Source organism: Cavia porcellus, unplaced genomic scaffold, assembly GCF_034190915.1.
Source record: "Cavia porcellus strain 051 isolate PalLab524CR breed Dunkin Hartley unplaced genomic scaffold, mCavPor4.1 scaffold_4, whole genome shotgun sequence".
Classification (NCBI taxonomy): domain Eukaryota; kingdom Metazoa; phylum Chordata; class Mammalia; order Rodentia; family Caviidae; genus Cavia; species Cavia porcellus.
The window spans coordinates 44,290,792-44,308,070 of record NW_026947487.1 but is presented as its reverse complement, the minus strand read 5'-3'; the positions used below and the strand labels follow the sequence as shown (position 1 = coordinate 44,308,070).

Genomic DNA, 17,279 nt, shown 5'->3' with positions numbered 1-17,279 from the left:
AGAGGTTGCATGTGCACTTCTGAGGCCTACCTGCTGCTGGCCATGGGTCAGTATTTAGTGACTTCTGCTTGCTGGGAATGTGAAACAGGCTTGACTTTCATCACTAGCCATTGCTGAGAGGACACAGTCTTGAATCCCAGATCTTTCATTTTCCTCAACATTCAATGACAGCATTCTTGAATAAGTTTGCAATTTTGTGTTTGTCCTTTACTTTTGCACTCAGACCCACATTATCACTTTCCTTCCTTTTTCGACAGCCTGTTTAAGTAGGGTTTTACTTTAGAAGTGTTCCTTTTCTTCCCCTGTACCCCTCCCCATAAATAAAGAACCTTTCCTGGGTGTTAAGGCTGGGGCTTACGTTCCAGGACAACTCTAATTATGCTTTACATCGCAGGGATTTTTTGAAGATGAAGATGGAAAGGAATATATTTACAAAGAACCCAAACTCACACCACTGTCAGAAATTTCTCAGCGTCTCCTTAAACTTTATTCAGATAAATTTGGTTCTGAAAATGTCAAAATGATACAGGATTCTGGCAAGGTATGACCATATTTAGATAAGTTTCATAGCAGTTCAGTTTTGTTTTGATGGGTTACATAGGATCAGTAATATATTATATATTCATAAGTGTGTGTAGGAAACTCAAAAAATTTAAGGATATCTGGTCTTGAGTGGCATTATATTTTTTTCTCTTAGAACCTTTATGCTTTACGTACCTGACATTAAGCAAATTTTCATTGCTTAATTTTTACAAATAATTAATATCTGAAGGAATATAATGTGTTATTTTTAGTCTTGACATTAGAAGAGTCCACGTTCTGTTCCCCACTACCCTTTTCTTCTGAGATTGACACAGCACACATGACTTGATCCTTGGATGGACAGACCAAGGAATGAACTCAGCAGCAGGCCTGACTGTAGGAGCGAGGCCACTTTCTGTTTAAGCAGCTTTTCTCTGTTATTTGACTCCATGATGATACTGCATGAATTTGCAGAGGTGTTCTGTGTAGTTATGTGTCTGTGTAGAACATTTCCAGGAAGCTGGATGTCTTGCCGCTTCCCAAATCTGAGGAGAGATAGCACTCCTATTCTTTACATTAAAAATTCTCTACTCCTCAGCTCTCTACCTCTTTCTAGACACACCATTTTGGAGTAGTCCATGTTTCTTTTCCTTCTCCAGCTTTCCCTAAGTCCCTAGAGTGTGGAATCTGTTACCTTGGAGCCACTCATTTTCTCCAAAGAACTCTCCAGTGTCCTGTCTAGGTGACTAGATACGGAGCCAGCAGGGGACAAGGAAGGCAGGGGTATGGTCTGACTGCAGGGCTGAGGATGCAACAGAGGAGTGGGGGGAAAAGCCTCACATTTGTCCTGTAGCCTCTCACTTGCCTCATTGTTCTGCCTGTTGACGTACATTGCTCCTGCTTCCTGTTGAGACTAATGGACCTATTCAAGTTTTTCCAGATCACTTTCTCCAGAGGACCTCCTCTGCTGTGTGTTGGAAGAGACACTAGGAAAGAGAACCCAGAGATCCTAACTCTTGGTCCTAACTCTAATGGCCACTAGCACAGTTTTCCACTCCACATGGTCATCCTAATTCTAGGGGCTACAGGTGCGGGTCCTCTGGGTTTTTAAAAGGTACACCGACTTCTGTGTGCTACCTACCCATGAGATCATGGATTAGCACTCTCCATTCCATGTACCTGTGTTTCAAGAATTCATCAGACTTCCTCATCTGCTGCTGTCTGTTGTCTTGACTCCTTTACAGAGTTCATAAAGGAAAAGTGAGAAATAATACACTTTAACTGGAAATGTCAGCACAGTGTTATTAACACTCACTTACTCCATGGACTACGATCTAATTTGCCTTTTTCTCTAAAACCAAAAAACATTTATTTGGCTCACCTGGTGGCGTTTGTGTTACACCTTTTAACTAGGTTCTCAATCATCCATCCCTTTTTACTATGTGGTCATTGATGGGCAGTTGAGTTATAGGATCCTGTCCTCTCGCAAACACTAATTCTCCATTCTTGTTGCTGGTAAATGAATACAGCTTTGAACATAAAGAGTGAGGAAATTCCAGGCCTGGTGGTGCAGACCTGTAGTTCCAGCACTCTGGGAGGCTGTGACAGGAGGGTTGAAAGTTAGAGCCTAGCCTGGGAAACTTAGCAAGACCCATAAAAATTAAAATAAAAGGAGCTGGAGATGTACTTCAGTACAAAGTCCCCACATGCAGTCTTCAGTACCTGGAAAAGAAAAACAAAAGACAACAAATAGGGAACTGTCACCGAAAGTCAGACAAGAAGACACCATTCCTACCACCTTTAAATTGTTTAGAAGTCAAGTTTAGTGGGTTCAAATACAACTTTAATGGCTGGCCATATGGCTTTTTCTAAAACACAACTGACTTTCTATAACTTACCTTCTAAACTTAAGGCATTTTTATTTTTTTCCCAAGCATCTCTGTTAGGAAATGCTAATGTAGTCTTCCCAGTTCTCTGCACAGTAGTTTCTCCCTTGTACATTTGTGTTGCTCTAGAAGGTTAAATAAAATTAAGATGTGCAAAAATGATCTGTCTTCCTAACGTTTTTTGTTTCTCTATGGGAAATGCCTGTGTTTAGTTTTTTTCTCAAGTCACAGAAATGAGAGCCCCTCCTGTTCTTTATATAGTTTAAGAGTGTTTGTGTGCTGAGTTCATCAGAAACCAAACTTAGAGCCCGACGTGGTGGTGCATGCCTGTAATCCCAGCACTTGGGAGCCTGAGGCGGGAGGCTCAGGCAAGAGGATTGTTGAGAGTTCAAGATCAGCTTGGGCTTCAAAGTGAGCTCAAGGCCAGCTTGAACTGCACAGTGATACCCTGTCTTAAAAAGACCAAAAAGAGAAAAAAGAAAAGAAAACAAACTTAACATTACATTATTGTTAATCTATACCTGTATTAAATTAATCAATCTCCAACTATTTTCATCTAATCTGACCTTTCTACAGATTAACAATAATTTGGGGGCCAAACTCTTGATCATTATTCCTAAAATAAACATTTTTCTCTGTAAGCCAACTATATATTAAAATGTAATTTAGGAAACAGAAATGTAGATTGGAAGTCATTGAACAAAAACTAAAAGGGTTACTATTTAATGTTATGAAAAAGAAAAAATGAGGAATATTAGATTAACCAAGAATAAAAGACAACTACAACGTGTGATCATCGGTTAAATTCTGGTTCAAAACAAATAGCTCTAAATGACATTCTGGACACACTTGAGGACATTTCAGTGTAGACCTAGTACCAGGCACTGTTAAAGAATTAATGCTGTTAGGTATGTAATAATAGACCATGGATATAGAAGAGACTACTCCAATTTTAGGAAAAGCTGGCTAATGTATCATGATGGTATATAACCGAATGTCATATATATCAGTATGTATACTTAAAAACTTGTGTATTTCAAACAAATACAGCAAAATGTTAGCAATTGTTGATCTAAGTGGTGGGTATATGGATGCTTCTTGTATTATTTTTATGACTTTTCTGAATTTTCCCAAAATGTTGAATAATTAAAAGTTAGAAAAGTGAGGGCCAGGGATATAACTCAATGGCATGGCATTTGCCTGGCAAGTATGAGGTCCTGAGTTTGATTCTTAGTTCCAAAAAATAAAAATGTTGGAAAATACAGCTTAGGCTGGGTTTGAGAGATTTCTTCAAGTAGCACCAATCTTCAATCTTGCTTATTTATTTAAAGGTCAACCCTAAGGATCTGGATTCCAAGTATGCCTATATCCAGGTGACTCATGTGACTCCGTTCTTTGATGAAAAGGAATTGCAAGAAAGGAAAACAGAGTTTGAAAGATCACACAATATTCGCCGCTTTATGTTCGAGATGCCCTTTACCCAGACTGGGAAAAGGCAGGGTGGTGTAGAAGAGCAGTGCAAACGTCGCACCATCCTGACAGGTACGGTTTCCCTGTACCGCAGCTCTCCGTTAGAGAGATACAGAGCTCTCAGAAATTTTGAGACTCCGAAGGATCGTTGGTTACCTGAGTTTGCATCCTTCACACCCATCTCAACTTCAGTAGTTTTGAATACTCATGACATCCTCCCATTTATCTGTTTACATTTACCTTCAGACCAGAAGTTCATAACCAGTGTTGAGGTCTCTTTTCCTTCTTAGAGGCTAAGGAAAAGAGCAAGCCCTTACTTTTGCACAAGCTCTGGTGGTCTAATGAGTGGAAAACCACCAGGAGCCCCCTCCAGGCCAGGGCTCCCAGGTCAAGAAGCCACACTCTGACCTTGACTCTCACCAACCACTGCCTGGACCTGCTCAGTAATTTTAGGCTGACTGAATAAATGGGACATATGGCTGGGTCTCTTCCACCTGGTCTGGCACTTGCTTAGCTGCCCGGCTTCATCTTGAATACCCTGGACATCAGGAAGCTTGCTGAATTCCAAAGCTATCTTTTAGCCGTTTTAATCAATCTCTTTTGTTCAACCATTGACAGCTCATTCCTATAAATGTGGTTTAAATCATTTCATACTAATCAATTCATAAACGTAGAGTCATGTTGGAAGTGATTTTTACATTCTTTGGGCAGACTTAGTCCATCCATTCTTAGATGAGGCTCAACAACATTATGGAGTTAACCTAAAGTAAATTCTTTCTTGGTCAAAAAAAGTGGCTTCAGTGGGAGGCCAGTTCATAATGTCAGGCATGAACATCACCATCATTTGAGCCCATTTCTACAAAAGAGGCCGTATGTAGTAGAGCTGCCTGGAGGCTGGTTCCCATCCTAGAAGCTATAGAAGTTTTGTTGTGCAATGACCTACCACAGTTCAGGTGCCTCTCAGCGCTCACTTTAAGTGAGTGAATTGTATGATGCGTGATTTATATTGTAGTACAGCTATTACTAGAATAATAATATGGACCATTATATAGGAAAGAAGGAACTTTAGAACAGCTTTGCAAGTAATTTTTACCTTCCCCACATGGAAAATGAGGGAACAGTTAAGGAAAAAAAAAAAATCTTCTGTGTTCTTAAGATGTCCCTACTCCTGCTTTTAGAATAAGAAAACATAGAAAGCACAAATAATATTTGTCCATATAAATGTTAGCCCCATCCTGTATGTAAATAATTACCTTTCTAATGCATACCTCTGCAAATTCTAAGATAACTGTATTTCTAGATTGAATATTGAGTAAGAATTACCAGCTCTCAGTGTTTATCTGTACAGTGGTGATGACTTCACTTTTGATTCCTTAAGTCAGCAGTTGTCAAAGGGTGGTTCCACTCCAGCACCAGCAGCCCTTGGGAACTTACTAGAAATGCTAATTGCCAGATTCCAACCCAAATCTGCTGAATCAGAAACTCCAGGGTTGAGGCCAAGCCATATATTTGTATTCAGCAAGCCCTGGAGTGCAGATTGACACGGGAAGAGGGATTCTGATCAATGCCTACATGTGAAAGTGCTGTTTTACAAAAAGAACTAGTTTACTGCTGGGTCAAGGTCAGGATGTTTTATCATGGTTATTGTTGAGGCAGCACACTGATTCATAGCAGAAGGTATTTTCCCTGGGCAAATATCCTTCAGGGTTACAGTTTGCATTTGATACAGACTATTACAGATTAGATAAAGGATGTGAGCAAAGTGTGCCCTCTGCCAGAACTCGGGGGGGGGGGCGGGGGGGGGACGGACAAAAAGCAACTGCTCTGAAGAGAAAAGCAGACACAAGCCTTGTTACTCAGGAAACAAACTTTGTACACCTTTGGGATTGGGATAGCAGGACTTGCAGGAAACTTGGCCTGAGGTTAGACTGGTCACAGCCCCGCTGTGTGATCTTGGGCAGGTCCCTGAACCTCTCTGTGCCTTCATTTCTTGTAACTCACTGTGTTAAATAACTTTGTAAATTATAATCAGAATGAAAAAGAATGTACTTCATTTTGCTAGATTTCACCTACTACTGAACTGTTTTCCTTTGGGGGTTAATAATGAGTAAAAGGGGATTGTAGCACAACAAAGCACACATGTGCATACACACATGCATGCGGGCACACACACACACACGTTCAGTTTTGTCCTCAAATATCTGAAAATATCAAAAGGATAGGACAATTGTAGACAGAGTAAAGATTTAAAGAAGGTGTAACAAAATGTGACTAAAAATGTGTAATCTCTATGTCAGTGGTGAACCTATTGCATGATGTTTTTCTTTTAAGACAAAAGATTTTAATGTGTGAGTTGTTTTTTGCAAACTAAAACCTCAGTCAGTATTTGATTTCTTTGCAGTGTTGGTACTTTCGATAAGTAAGTGGGCTTGGGGTTGCAGTTTGGGCATTTAGTGTCTGAGAGGTTTGCCATCACAGCTCTACATCAGTCTTCAGTTAAAGACACACACACTAGGACCTTCTGAAGACTTTGAACTTGAGAGCTTTCCCTTAAGTTATTAATCCCCTAGTTTTATCATCCATTAAGTTCCTTCAGACTTGACTTTTGGCCGTTCAGGTGGAGAGGAGTCCCGGCCTTCCCTGCCCTCTGCCCCCACAGTGGTACAGCCCCTTGGATAGTTCTCCTTTGGGTGACTGCACTTGTGCCATCCTTTGAAAGCCTATGATAACACCAGCCTCTTCAGGTGGAAGTTTCTGAGTCTGACTGCCTTTAACTCAATCCTGCATTTTTCCTTTGCTGGAGCTTCTGAAGAGTTTCTTTCCACTCACTGGGGATCCAAATTCTTCTTCACTAAGCTGACTTCTGCTTAGGTTGGAAAACATCTGCCTCCCCTTCAGCTCCTGTTCACTGTGATTGCTTCATCATTAACATAGGAGCTTCCTACATCAGTCACTGAGGGTCCACCGTCCAGGACCAGTTTTCCTTCCTCTGTAGTCTTTGGAGCAGTAATACTTTCCTTCATTCTACAGTGTGTGTTGAGCCTGGCAGTGGTGCCACCTGGCCTAATCAAGGCAGATCTGTGGCCTTGCATTGCTTCCCTCCCAGCATGAGGAGACAGACAATAGACAGTCAACATAAAGAGCAAGTAAACCCACAACCCGTGTTCTGAACAAAATCAAAGTAAGAAGGAATTGTGAGGCTGTGGGGTGGCCAAGCGAGGCTATGCTGAGAAAGTAACATTTGAGTTGATACTTGGGTGAAAAGTGACTGAGGGGCCCATGCCCCAGACTTCCAGGGAGTGAAAGAGTTTGTGTAGCTGGCCCCAGAGAGCCCAAGGAAGAGAAGTGGACATGAGGCCAGCAATAAAGGTGAGGGTAGGGAGACAACTGTGGGGTGTCCCAGATCACAGGAGCTGGTGAGCTCAGGCGTGGACTTGAGGTTTTCTTGGAGTAGTGGGGCTGCACCCTTCCTCCTCTGAATTCTCCAGTTCCGTCCCAAGCAGTGGCTCAGGACTTTCCCAATAAGTGTAATCAGTGTGGTCTCATTAGCATTACCTTTGGGGTTGGTTTTTCTCTCTGAAATAATAGTGTTACCACACGGTGACTCTCAAACCTACGCTGACAATGACTGTCACGTGTTGGCCTTGTGAAACATTCCTGTGGGTACCTTTTCATTTATAAATGGGAATGTAGTAGCTCTGCTCTAAATGAGCATCTCTTGTCAATCCGGACAGAAGACAGCTTTGGTTCCAGTACTGCTTCCCAGTTCTTTTTTTTTTTTTTTTTTTTTTTTTTTTTTTTAATTAGTATCAGGGCTCGAACCCACGACCATGCGCTTGCAAGGCAGGTGCTTATACCACTGAGCTAAATCCCCAGCAGCTTCCTAGTTCTTGTTAGAGTACAAAAGCAACCTTTACTCAAAGAGGATTTATCAGTTCCATTGCTGCCACTAAAATTGTATCCACAAGGACACAAACAAGACACAGGAACCCTTGACCTTTAGCTGATAAAATGTTTTGGAAATGTTACAACCTGTAAATGTGACCAAGGAAGTTTCTTGGATTGCGTATTTTTTTCCAGCTATGTACAGACATGGGTGGGTCCATCAGAACTGTTTTACAGGAACTGACCCTGTTTCTCAATTTATGATCAGTCCTTCCTGAATAATCTTTTCCCCAACCACTTACTAGAAAGTAGAAAATTTGAACATAATCGCTCTCATCTTACTTTTCCTTGTGTAAAAGTATATTTTTAAATGCATAAGTACACGTCAGTAGCACATGTATATTAAATGAGGATATTACAGTACTATATACTATATAAACAAGATGGAACTGTGAAACATCCACATTAAAACTTGTTTTCTGTTCATTTTTAAGCTCTTTTGGTTTAAAAAAATGTAAAAAACAGCAAATGTTTGTATTTCTTACTCATTACTGTGGGTTTCTATTTATTTATTTATTTGTCTTTTGAGACAGAGTATTGCTGTGCAGTTCAGGTTGACCTTGAACTTTACTTAATAGCCCAGGATAGCCTCAAACTCTAAATAATCCTCCTGCCTCAGCTTCTTGAGTGCAGACCACCACGCCTGCCCTCAAAATACCTTTATTACTAGTGCAATTCTAACAGTTTGATTCTGGCTCTGAAATGCTTTGGTTAGAAATATATTCTTATTTTATTTTCATTAATTTTCAGATGTGTACAAATTTAGCATGTGACTTGAGGTGCTTGTTGGAGAAAAGGAATTTCTCTCAAAAATACTATGTGTGACTTTTCTGGACTTAATCTGCTATATTATAATTCAAAATTTCTTAGTCTTGCCAGGTGTGATGGTTCATGCTATAATTCCAGCCCTCGAGAAGCTGGGGCAAGGGAATCATTGCAAGTTCAAGACCAGCCTGGGCTACAAAGTGAACTCAAGGCCACCCTGACCTTCATAGCAAGACCCTGTCTCACAAAGACAAAAAAAAAAAATGCTTATTCTATATGTTGTCAAAGCCATCTTGTACCAAGTCACTCATTCAGACCTTGCAACTTCCAACAAACACAGGGCGTTTATAAATGAAAAACTTGTGCAAAGAATGATGAAATGATTTTTTTCAAAGACACATTTCTCATATAAAGGGATAGCAACTCTACTGAAATCCCAGTATTATACATTGTAATCCAAATATTGTATGTTGTAATCATTTTCCCAATCCACCTCATAATCCAGAAAGTTGTATTTGTAATCCCATAGAAATGTTACTGGAATTCCAGCAAGTTAATTCCAATCTACTACCTCCAATGCAACTCACAAAGTAAGGACACTAAGACATATTCAGGGTTACAGGCAGCCAGGTCCCATCCAAGTGAGAATATAAGGACAAAGGCCCTGATCCAAGGCCTCCCAGAATTCATTATCTTGTGAAGAAGGGAGTGGTTCAGTGCTGAGTGAGTGAGCATGGTTGGAACTGCGTGAGTACCTTGAGCTGTCTAGCCAGGTAGGGAGAAAAGCATCTTTGCAGTATGGAGGGAGAATGATATGCAGAAGGACCAGTCTGTATAACCCCGTTAGGGTGTCCTAGGAAGCTGTTGCTTCAATTTCTGTTATGTAAATTTGTGCCCTGGGAAGTCATAGCCTCTTACTTTGGGCTCATACCCAGCTGACATTCCTGGAGCTGACTGGCTCTGCCATCCTGCTACGCTCAACCCTTTACAGAGCACTGTGTGAGGAAACAGGAAACTGTCGGGTTGGCTTCCAGGATTGTGTATCAGTGCCTTAGCTGGCCTTACTTGCATGGCTTAGAACCAGTCAAAGGGAGAATGGAATAGCATAGCCCACTCTGTACATACCTGTACATGGAGATGAGACTTAATATAAATAATGTTGCAGCAGTTTTTCTGCATTCAAGGAGAGGTACCCAAGTTGTCTTTTACAACTGTGCTGGCTTTATGCTACATTCAGCTTTGCTGGCTTTATCCTGTCTTTCGGCATGTCTCATGAAGGAAGACAGTATTCCAATTCCACTGTCAGGTGACTTTGGCAAGCCTGGGGTTCCTTATCTGTTAAATAGGAACAGTAATTGTTTCTACCTTAGCAGTAGTGAAGCTCAAGTAAGCTGTGGAATAATTCTGGGCCTCACTCCTCTGCAGCAATACACTGCTTCCCTTACGTGAAGAAGCGGATCCCCGTCATGTACCAGCACCACACCGACCTGAACCCCATTGAAGTGGCCATCGACGAGATGAGTAAGAAGGTGGCTGAGCTCCGGCAGCTCTGCTCTTCGGCCGAAGTGGACATGATCAAACTGCAGCTTAAACTCCAGGGCAGTGTGAGCGTCCAGGTGAGCCCAGTGGGGCCAGCCTGAGAGCAGAGAGGGCAAGTGCCCGTGCCAGCAAGGTCTGGATTAGCACCCTGGTTTGCCAGATGACCCCCATTACCTTCCCAGGGGTCTGTTTAGCTTCTTCAATATCAGACAGAATGGTAGCCTTATGGCCCCTTCTAACCCTACCTGTGACCTGTCCTCCTCTGTAGCTATCTGCTGAGGACAAGAGACTTCTCCACAGGACCCTGACTTTTTAGTGACTGGGGGAATGCTGAGTTCCAGTTTGATGCATTAAAACTCCTTTGAGTAGAAAAAGGATGCGTAGTAGTAGATTTTTCCTATAAAACTGTCAGTTTCTGGTTTCTATGAAAATTATATCAGAAAAAGTATCTTAACTTTCACTCTTAGCACTGTTTTGATTAGCAGTAATTCTTCACTTTAACATAACTCAACCAGTCGATTTTTCCTTTCATGGCAGCATTTTTGTATTCTTTTTAAGAAATCTCTGCCTCTATTCTTAGATTTCGAGATGTTCCACTAGGTTCTTCTAATTTTGGTTCAGATTTACAGTATATTCAAGCTATAAAAGTCATCAAGTGAGCACACACCTATAATCCCATCACTCAGGAGGCTGAGACAGGAGAGGAGGATTGCCACAAGTTCAAGGCCAGCCTGAAATATATAGTAAGACCCTGTCTCAAACAACAAACAAGTCATCAAGCTATTTACTTACGATATATATCATTTCTTTTAATACTTTACACTTCAAGAAGAGGTCTTTAAAAAAAACCAAGAAGAGGTCTTTTATATGATTTTCTGTACAACTGATTTTAAAGCACCTTCATCCAGTGACTTGTGTAATTTTAAATGTGCTTAAGTGATTCAAGCATATCATTTGTATATTGTTTTCTCACGTAGAGTGTGTTTATGAAAGTTACATGTAGATATACTATGTAGATTCAGGTTTTGAGGGGTTTTTTGTTTGTTTTGTTTTATTTTTTTCTTGAGACGAGATCTCACTATGCAATACAGGCCAGCCATGAACTACTCACCATGTAGCCCAGGCTAGCCTCAAACTCTCAGCTATCTTCCTGCCTCAGCCTCCTGATTGCTGAGACTGCAGGCATGCACCACTGTACGCAGCCTTTTATTCATTTTCTAGAATCAGTTTCTGTTAGTGTTTCACCACGGTTAAGGAGCCATGAGTTATTGCATAAAGTTTTTAAAGTATTTACAGAGGTATTTACAGATCTTTCCTGTTGCCACTCTCCTGTCTGAAAGATTATGTGTCTAAATGAACCACAGCCCACAATAAATTGACCTGGGAATATCGGTTTCTGTCTAAAGTCAGCACAGGAATATGAGTGCCATTAGGTTGGAACCAGACAGGCTGAGCCTTCTGCAGGACAGAATATGCCCTGCCATTTGACAGGTTAAGTGTATACTTGTGTCCACACAGGTAACAACAAAGTTTGGGCTGTCATTTTACTTTTGCATTTCTATAACTCTTATGCCAAGAGGCTCACCAGGCTTACTGCTTTACATTACAGAGCTAGCTATGCAACATCTTGGCACTGTACTCTAAGATCTCCATATTTTATAGCTTACAAACATTCACTAACTTTCTTGTTTGTGTCTTTTTAAAATCGACTGTCAGCCAGGTGTGGTGGCCCATACCTGTAACCCTAGCACTCTGGGAGGCTGAGCCAGGAGAATTGCAAGTTCAAGCCAAGTCTGGGCAACTTAGTAAAACTCTGTCTCCAAATAAAAAATGAAGAAAGATGCCCTGTGGATGTAGCTCAATGGTAGACCACCCTTGGGTTCAATGTCCAGCCCTGGAAAAAAAATTGACTATCTTGTATCATTTTAGACAGTGGGCCATTTAGGTAATCTTCATGTTAGCATGACTTTCACAAATGTCTAGCCTAATGGCAAGAATTTCCCCTACACAATCAGTTATTTATCACAGGAGGTTAGCTGGTCATCCCATCTCAGAGGCCCCACCTGTGACCACTGTGACATGTCCTTCTGTCTCTTCACATCTGGAGGGAATTCTTGTGCCTTATTTCTTCTGCCACTACTACACAAGTCCCACGCACTGTTGATCAAAACTACCTGGACAGCTTTCTTACTTCCTTTCCATCCAAGTCTGCAAGAGCTTCCAGGAAAAATTATGTAGTGAGTCCTTTTCTGAACTCTCTCTGGTGCCCAGAAGATTCTCCTTCCCATCTAGCCTTTGAATGTGCAAACTTGAACAGGAATTTAAGTTACCAAGCCTTGATTCCATTTCCCTGAAAATGAATGGTCATCGTAAGTGCCAGAGATGGCCAAGATGATGGAACCACTTGACATGCAGCAGTGTAGGTTCATGGTTTCCTCTGGGTCACAAGTTACTGGAAGACAAATTCTCACTCAGGCAGCAGCTGTGATGCAAGCCAACTAAAACTGAATAAGTGGTCATAGTCATTTTCCTTCTGCCATAAATTAAAGTCTCTGCTCTTCATCTAGGTCAATGCTGGCCCACTGGCATATGCCCGAGCCTTCTTAGATGACATGAACACAAAAAGATATCCTGACAATAAAGTGAAATTGCTAAAGGAAGTTTTCAGGTAAAGCAGACTATGATCATTTTTGTGCTTGTTCAGGAAAGACACACTACCCGTCAGGCTCACTCTGTTCCCTCTGCACACTTTATCTCCCTTTTCTGCCCCATATCAGGCAATTTGTGGAAGCTTGCGGCCAAGCCTTGGCAGTAAATGAACGCCTGATTAAAGAAGACCAGTTAGAGTATCAGGAAGAGATGAAGGCCAACTACAGGGAAATGGTGAAGGAGCTTTCCGAAATCATGCACGAGCAGGTAAGTACCATGCTGGCTCTGGCAAGTGGCAGTGCTTCTAACTTGGGGAATGTAGGTTCATGGAGGATTCAGACATACCCTGTCATAAGCTAAGCTTTCAGATAATCCTCCAGAATCTTCATATCTAAAAGAAACTATAACATTTGTGCTATCTAGCCTCAGCTCACTTGGGGAAAGACTGACAGATTTTCTGTGTTCTAATCTGAAACAACCAGGAAAAGCAGCACCCACCTCATTGTTGCTCTTAGAGGTCCTGCATTTCACAAATTTGGCCATTCCGCAGCCCATCTAGCCCACTGACACTGTATCCATCCTGTTTTCACAACTTTCTTTGTACAGTTAATCTTTTGAAAAAACAAAGTTTACCAGCCTAGTTTATAGAATTAGCTGTGGCATCAAATATCTTTTGTCATTTAAAAACACAGAGTCATTCTATTTTGGGGCTATTTACAGCTGACCTGGGTGCCCTGTTGGATTCCATGTGGTGACTCTATTGTTCCTTGTCATTGTGGCTGTCCTTCCTGATCCCATTGCTCTTGTCTCTGTCCTATATGACTTTTCTTTGTATGCTCAATGGTCATCAGAAGAGACAACTCACCAGTATGCCACATGAATGTCAAAGAATATCACACACATTCGTCTAAGTCACAGCTTGCTCTGTAACTAGTAGTAGCACCTTGGTTGTACGTAAGGAACCTTGTCTGTCCCACTTTATTGTCTTGTGGTCTTGCAGAATGGAAACACTTTGTATCAGTTCTCCTATCTCATGACAGTTTAGTTAGGAAGCTGCACTGAAGGAAACTAATTTCAATATTTGAGCTTTAACTTAACTGCTTTTTTTCTCCTCCATGCTAACACGCTCAGATGGGATGGTAATGTCATTTTTTGTAAACTATTTTTCTGATAAACTAAGTCACCTGCATTGATTCATATGAAGTTATTATTGAATATGAGCAGACATTGGACAGTATGTGTACAAAGAAAAGCAGTCCTCTTCTGACATTTAAAAAGTATTTAAAATTTGAAATTAGATTAAATAGATGAATATGTGAATAAGCAGAAAGAAGGAGTCCCATGTGAACAAATTTATGGAGAAAACTTGAGGTCTTTTTCATGGAACCTCCAGATTGCTGTACAGCTTAATCAATAGGCACCAGCATACAACACTAGAAAAGATGGAAGTCAGAAGAAATATGTGGGCCAAAACTATTAATCTCTCAGATTATGTGGGCATTAATTCCAGTGATTTGCTCTCTAGTTGTTATACTTTGAACCTCCTATTATGTCAAAAACAGTTGTTATACTTTAAACCTATTACAATGATTAAACCCCTTTGAACCCTAAAACAGAATTAGTTGGTTTTAATGCTTGCAGAAGAGCCTCTGTGTGATCAAGTTGTATACCCCAATTCCTTCCCAGCAACACTGGCTGCTAAAAGGCAACTTGTTCAAGGCCAGAAGGTAGCCACTGCCTTACCCAGTATGGAAGTCTAAGACTCAGAAAAGGAGACAGGAAAGAAACAGAGATGGTAAAAATTCATTTCAAAAGGCCTTTTCAATGGACAAGGCTAGGTCATGTCCCAGTCAAGCTGTAGATAGACTTCAAGTTACCTTAATATCTGGTCAGTCTAAAGGATTGTCCATTCACAGACTTGTGAAGGGAACAAAACATGGTGTTAATGGACTTTCTCCTTACAATGTTGATCTGAAAATAGTTATTTACTAGATAAGCTGAAACAGCCCTTCCGCACAGACTGCCAAAGGCAAGCTGTCCCTGCGGACTGTTACTTGTTTGTAATGGTGTGACCACTGGATGACGGGTTATGCATGTTTCTGAAACATTGCTGTGAGAAATGTCTGGGGCCTTACTCTTTGGTAATGTTATGTTTCTGTGCCTCGAGATCTGCCCCCTAGAGGAGAAGACGAGCGTTTTGCCGAACTCCCTTCACATCTTCAACGCCATCAGCGGAACGCCAACAAGCACAATGGTTCATGGGTTGACCAGCTCGGCCTCGGTTGTGTGATTTTTGCCTTGTGGACCAAGTGCAGAGACTTACTTTGTCATTTGCAAACTCAGGATGTTTTCTAGAGCTAATCACTGGGGAGACCGAGCACTAGGAGAAGCCGGAATGGGAGAAAAAGGGAATAAGGACTGTGATATTTCATAGCAGATTTTCTACCAGAGTTAGAAGAGGGTGTGCATATTTTTTTAATCTCAGTGGCAATATTCAGAGTTTTCTTCATGTCTTAATAGAAGTGTGTTAAGCTGGAGTTAAATTTTATTCTTCTTTACAGAGTAGTATTTAAAAAATGGCCTAAAGAAAAGTATTCTGGGATGCATGTAGCAGGGACAGCAGCACTGAAACTGAGGCAGGGCCTTCTGCCTCTGGGCGAAGCTGGAAAATCTTGAAAATATTATTTTTCCCCATGGCACATTCAGGGTGAATACAAGAACTATTTTTGTGACTAGTTTTTGATGACCTAAGGGAACTGACCATTGTAATTTTTGTACCAGTGAATGAGGAGATTTAGTGCTTTTATATTCATTCCTTGCATTTAAAGCATATGAAAGCTTAGGAAACTATGTGAGCTTAAAACTAGTCAAGCAGTTTAGAACCAAAGGCCTGTACTAATAAGCACAGCTATGCTAAAAAGTGAAAAGTAGTACAGTATATCACAGTGTACATACAGTTTGTTAATACAGTGTCTGCATTCTGTATATACATGTATTACGTTTCTACATTTTTAATACATCTGCTTCCATGTTAAGTTTAATTGTGACAAATTTGTGCTGTTCTTAGTATATGCAATGCACCTGACTTTACTGTTTTATCTTTGTACATAAAGAAAAGTGCAATATGGAGATGTATACAGTCTTTGCTATTTTGGTTTATAAACTCATAAAAAATGTCATCCTTTTGCCAAAATGGTGGAGTATATGATTGGTAAATCATAAATCCTGTGGTGAATGGGGGTATAATTTAAAGCTTTCACCATGTTGTATTTTCTTTTAAAACATTAATTTAGTAATTTTATATTTGGGGAAATAAAAATTTTTAATTTTATTTAACTGGATTCACTGCCCTGCTGTAATTAAACATTCTGTACCACATCTGTATTAAAAATAACATTGCTGATTTTCTGGTAATGAACACTGGGTATTTATTGTTTGACAGTCTTAAACAGATTAGGATTCTGTGAGAGTAAAAATAACATGATTTCTGAGATCTTCTCCAAAATACTTGAGGGAAAAGAAGATAGATAAAGAAGAATGACAAAATGTTAATGGTTGTTGAAGCTGAGTTGGGGTGCATGGGGAATCATAATCCCAGTTCTCTGCTTTCGTGGACGTCTCCGTGACGCAGTTTCAAAAGGCAGGTCTAGGAGTTTTATACTTGTGGGGGACCAGGGCAAGTGCTTTGTTACCCTGTGTTCCAGCACGGAGTTGTGCCAAGTGCATGTAGATACCTTCTTCAACTGTCTCAGGCTCCCCTCTTTTCATCTCCTTTATTTGCTTTTAGAGTACTCCAAGGTCAGGTTGTCATTTATGCCAGCAGTGCCACATGTTGGCACTGCTCCCTGTGCCCCACATCGTACAGACACTGACCTGGACTGTGTGGTGCTCAGATCACAGGGCCTGGTCCTGCCTCTGTGTGCTCAGAGGCCCCACAAGTGAATCAGCTCATTGTCACTGAGCCCCATATACTTCTAGTGATGGAAGAAAGAGACTTTCTACCAGGAAGAACTCAGCGATTGTTCTACCTGACCCAGTGGGAAGATACAGCCTATGATGCTGTGTGCCTCTTGGGCACTGGCATCCAGAACACCGTTTGTCAAGGAGAAGGGGCAGAGTGAAGGAGAGATGGTGAAGAGTCACAGCAGCTCACCAGAGTCTGCAGCTACTCGTCCATCTGGACTCAGCTACAGAAAAATATCTGTAGATTTTCCCTCGGTCTCTGACATTCCAGCTCATTGTGATAAACCTCAAAGCAAACATCATCTGGGGTGATTTTGCCAGTCTGTCCCTGAACTCACTTAAAAGCCATAAAATTCAAGTTTTCATTTACTAAGATAAATAAAAGCCTAGAAAGAGTCTGTGTCAGAATTGTTTGGAAAGTAACCAACTTCTCACACAACAGGGAAGAAAGAAACTATTTCTTGATATTAAATACAATAAAAATGGAACCCTGGATACAGTTGAGGATGAAAAGCCAGGGGCAATAAGGCGTCTGCCTGA

General features: G+C 41.0%; 1 protein-coding gene across 22 annotated transcripts in view; it reads left to right on the top strand.

Moving 5' to 3' along the window:
- Dock9 (dedicator of cytokinesis 9) overlaps positions 1–16,190 on the top strand; it is a 261,185-nt gene extending 244,995 nt beyond the window's left edge. For 21 of the 22 annotated variants that reach the window (XM_063246980.1, XM_063246978.1, XM_063246968.1 and 18 more), the window contains 6 exons: positions 395–541; positions 3,740–3,950; positions 10,014–10,204; positions 12,695–12,795; positions 12,905–13,043; positions 14,944–16,190. In XM_063246980.1, coding sequence (XP_063103050.1) covers positions 395–541; positions 3,740–3,950; positions 10,014–10,204; positions 12,695–12,795; positions 12,905–13,043; positions 14,944–15,066 — 912 coding nt within the window. In that variant the 3' untranslated portion in view covers positions 15,067–16,190. Of the gene's footprint in view, positions 1–394; positions 542–3,739; positions 3,951–10,013; positions 10,205–12,694; positions 12,796–12,904; positions 13,044–13,907; positions 14,923–14,943 lie in introns of those variants that run through there. The other variant, XM_063246971.1, reaches the window with a different exon arrangement.
- The last annotated feature ends 1,089 nt before the right edge of the window (positions 16,191–17,279 follow it).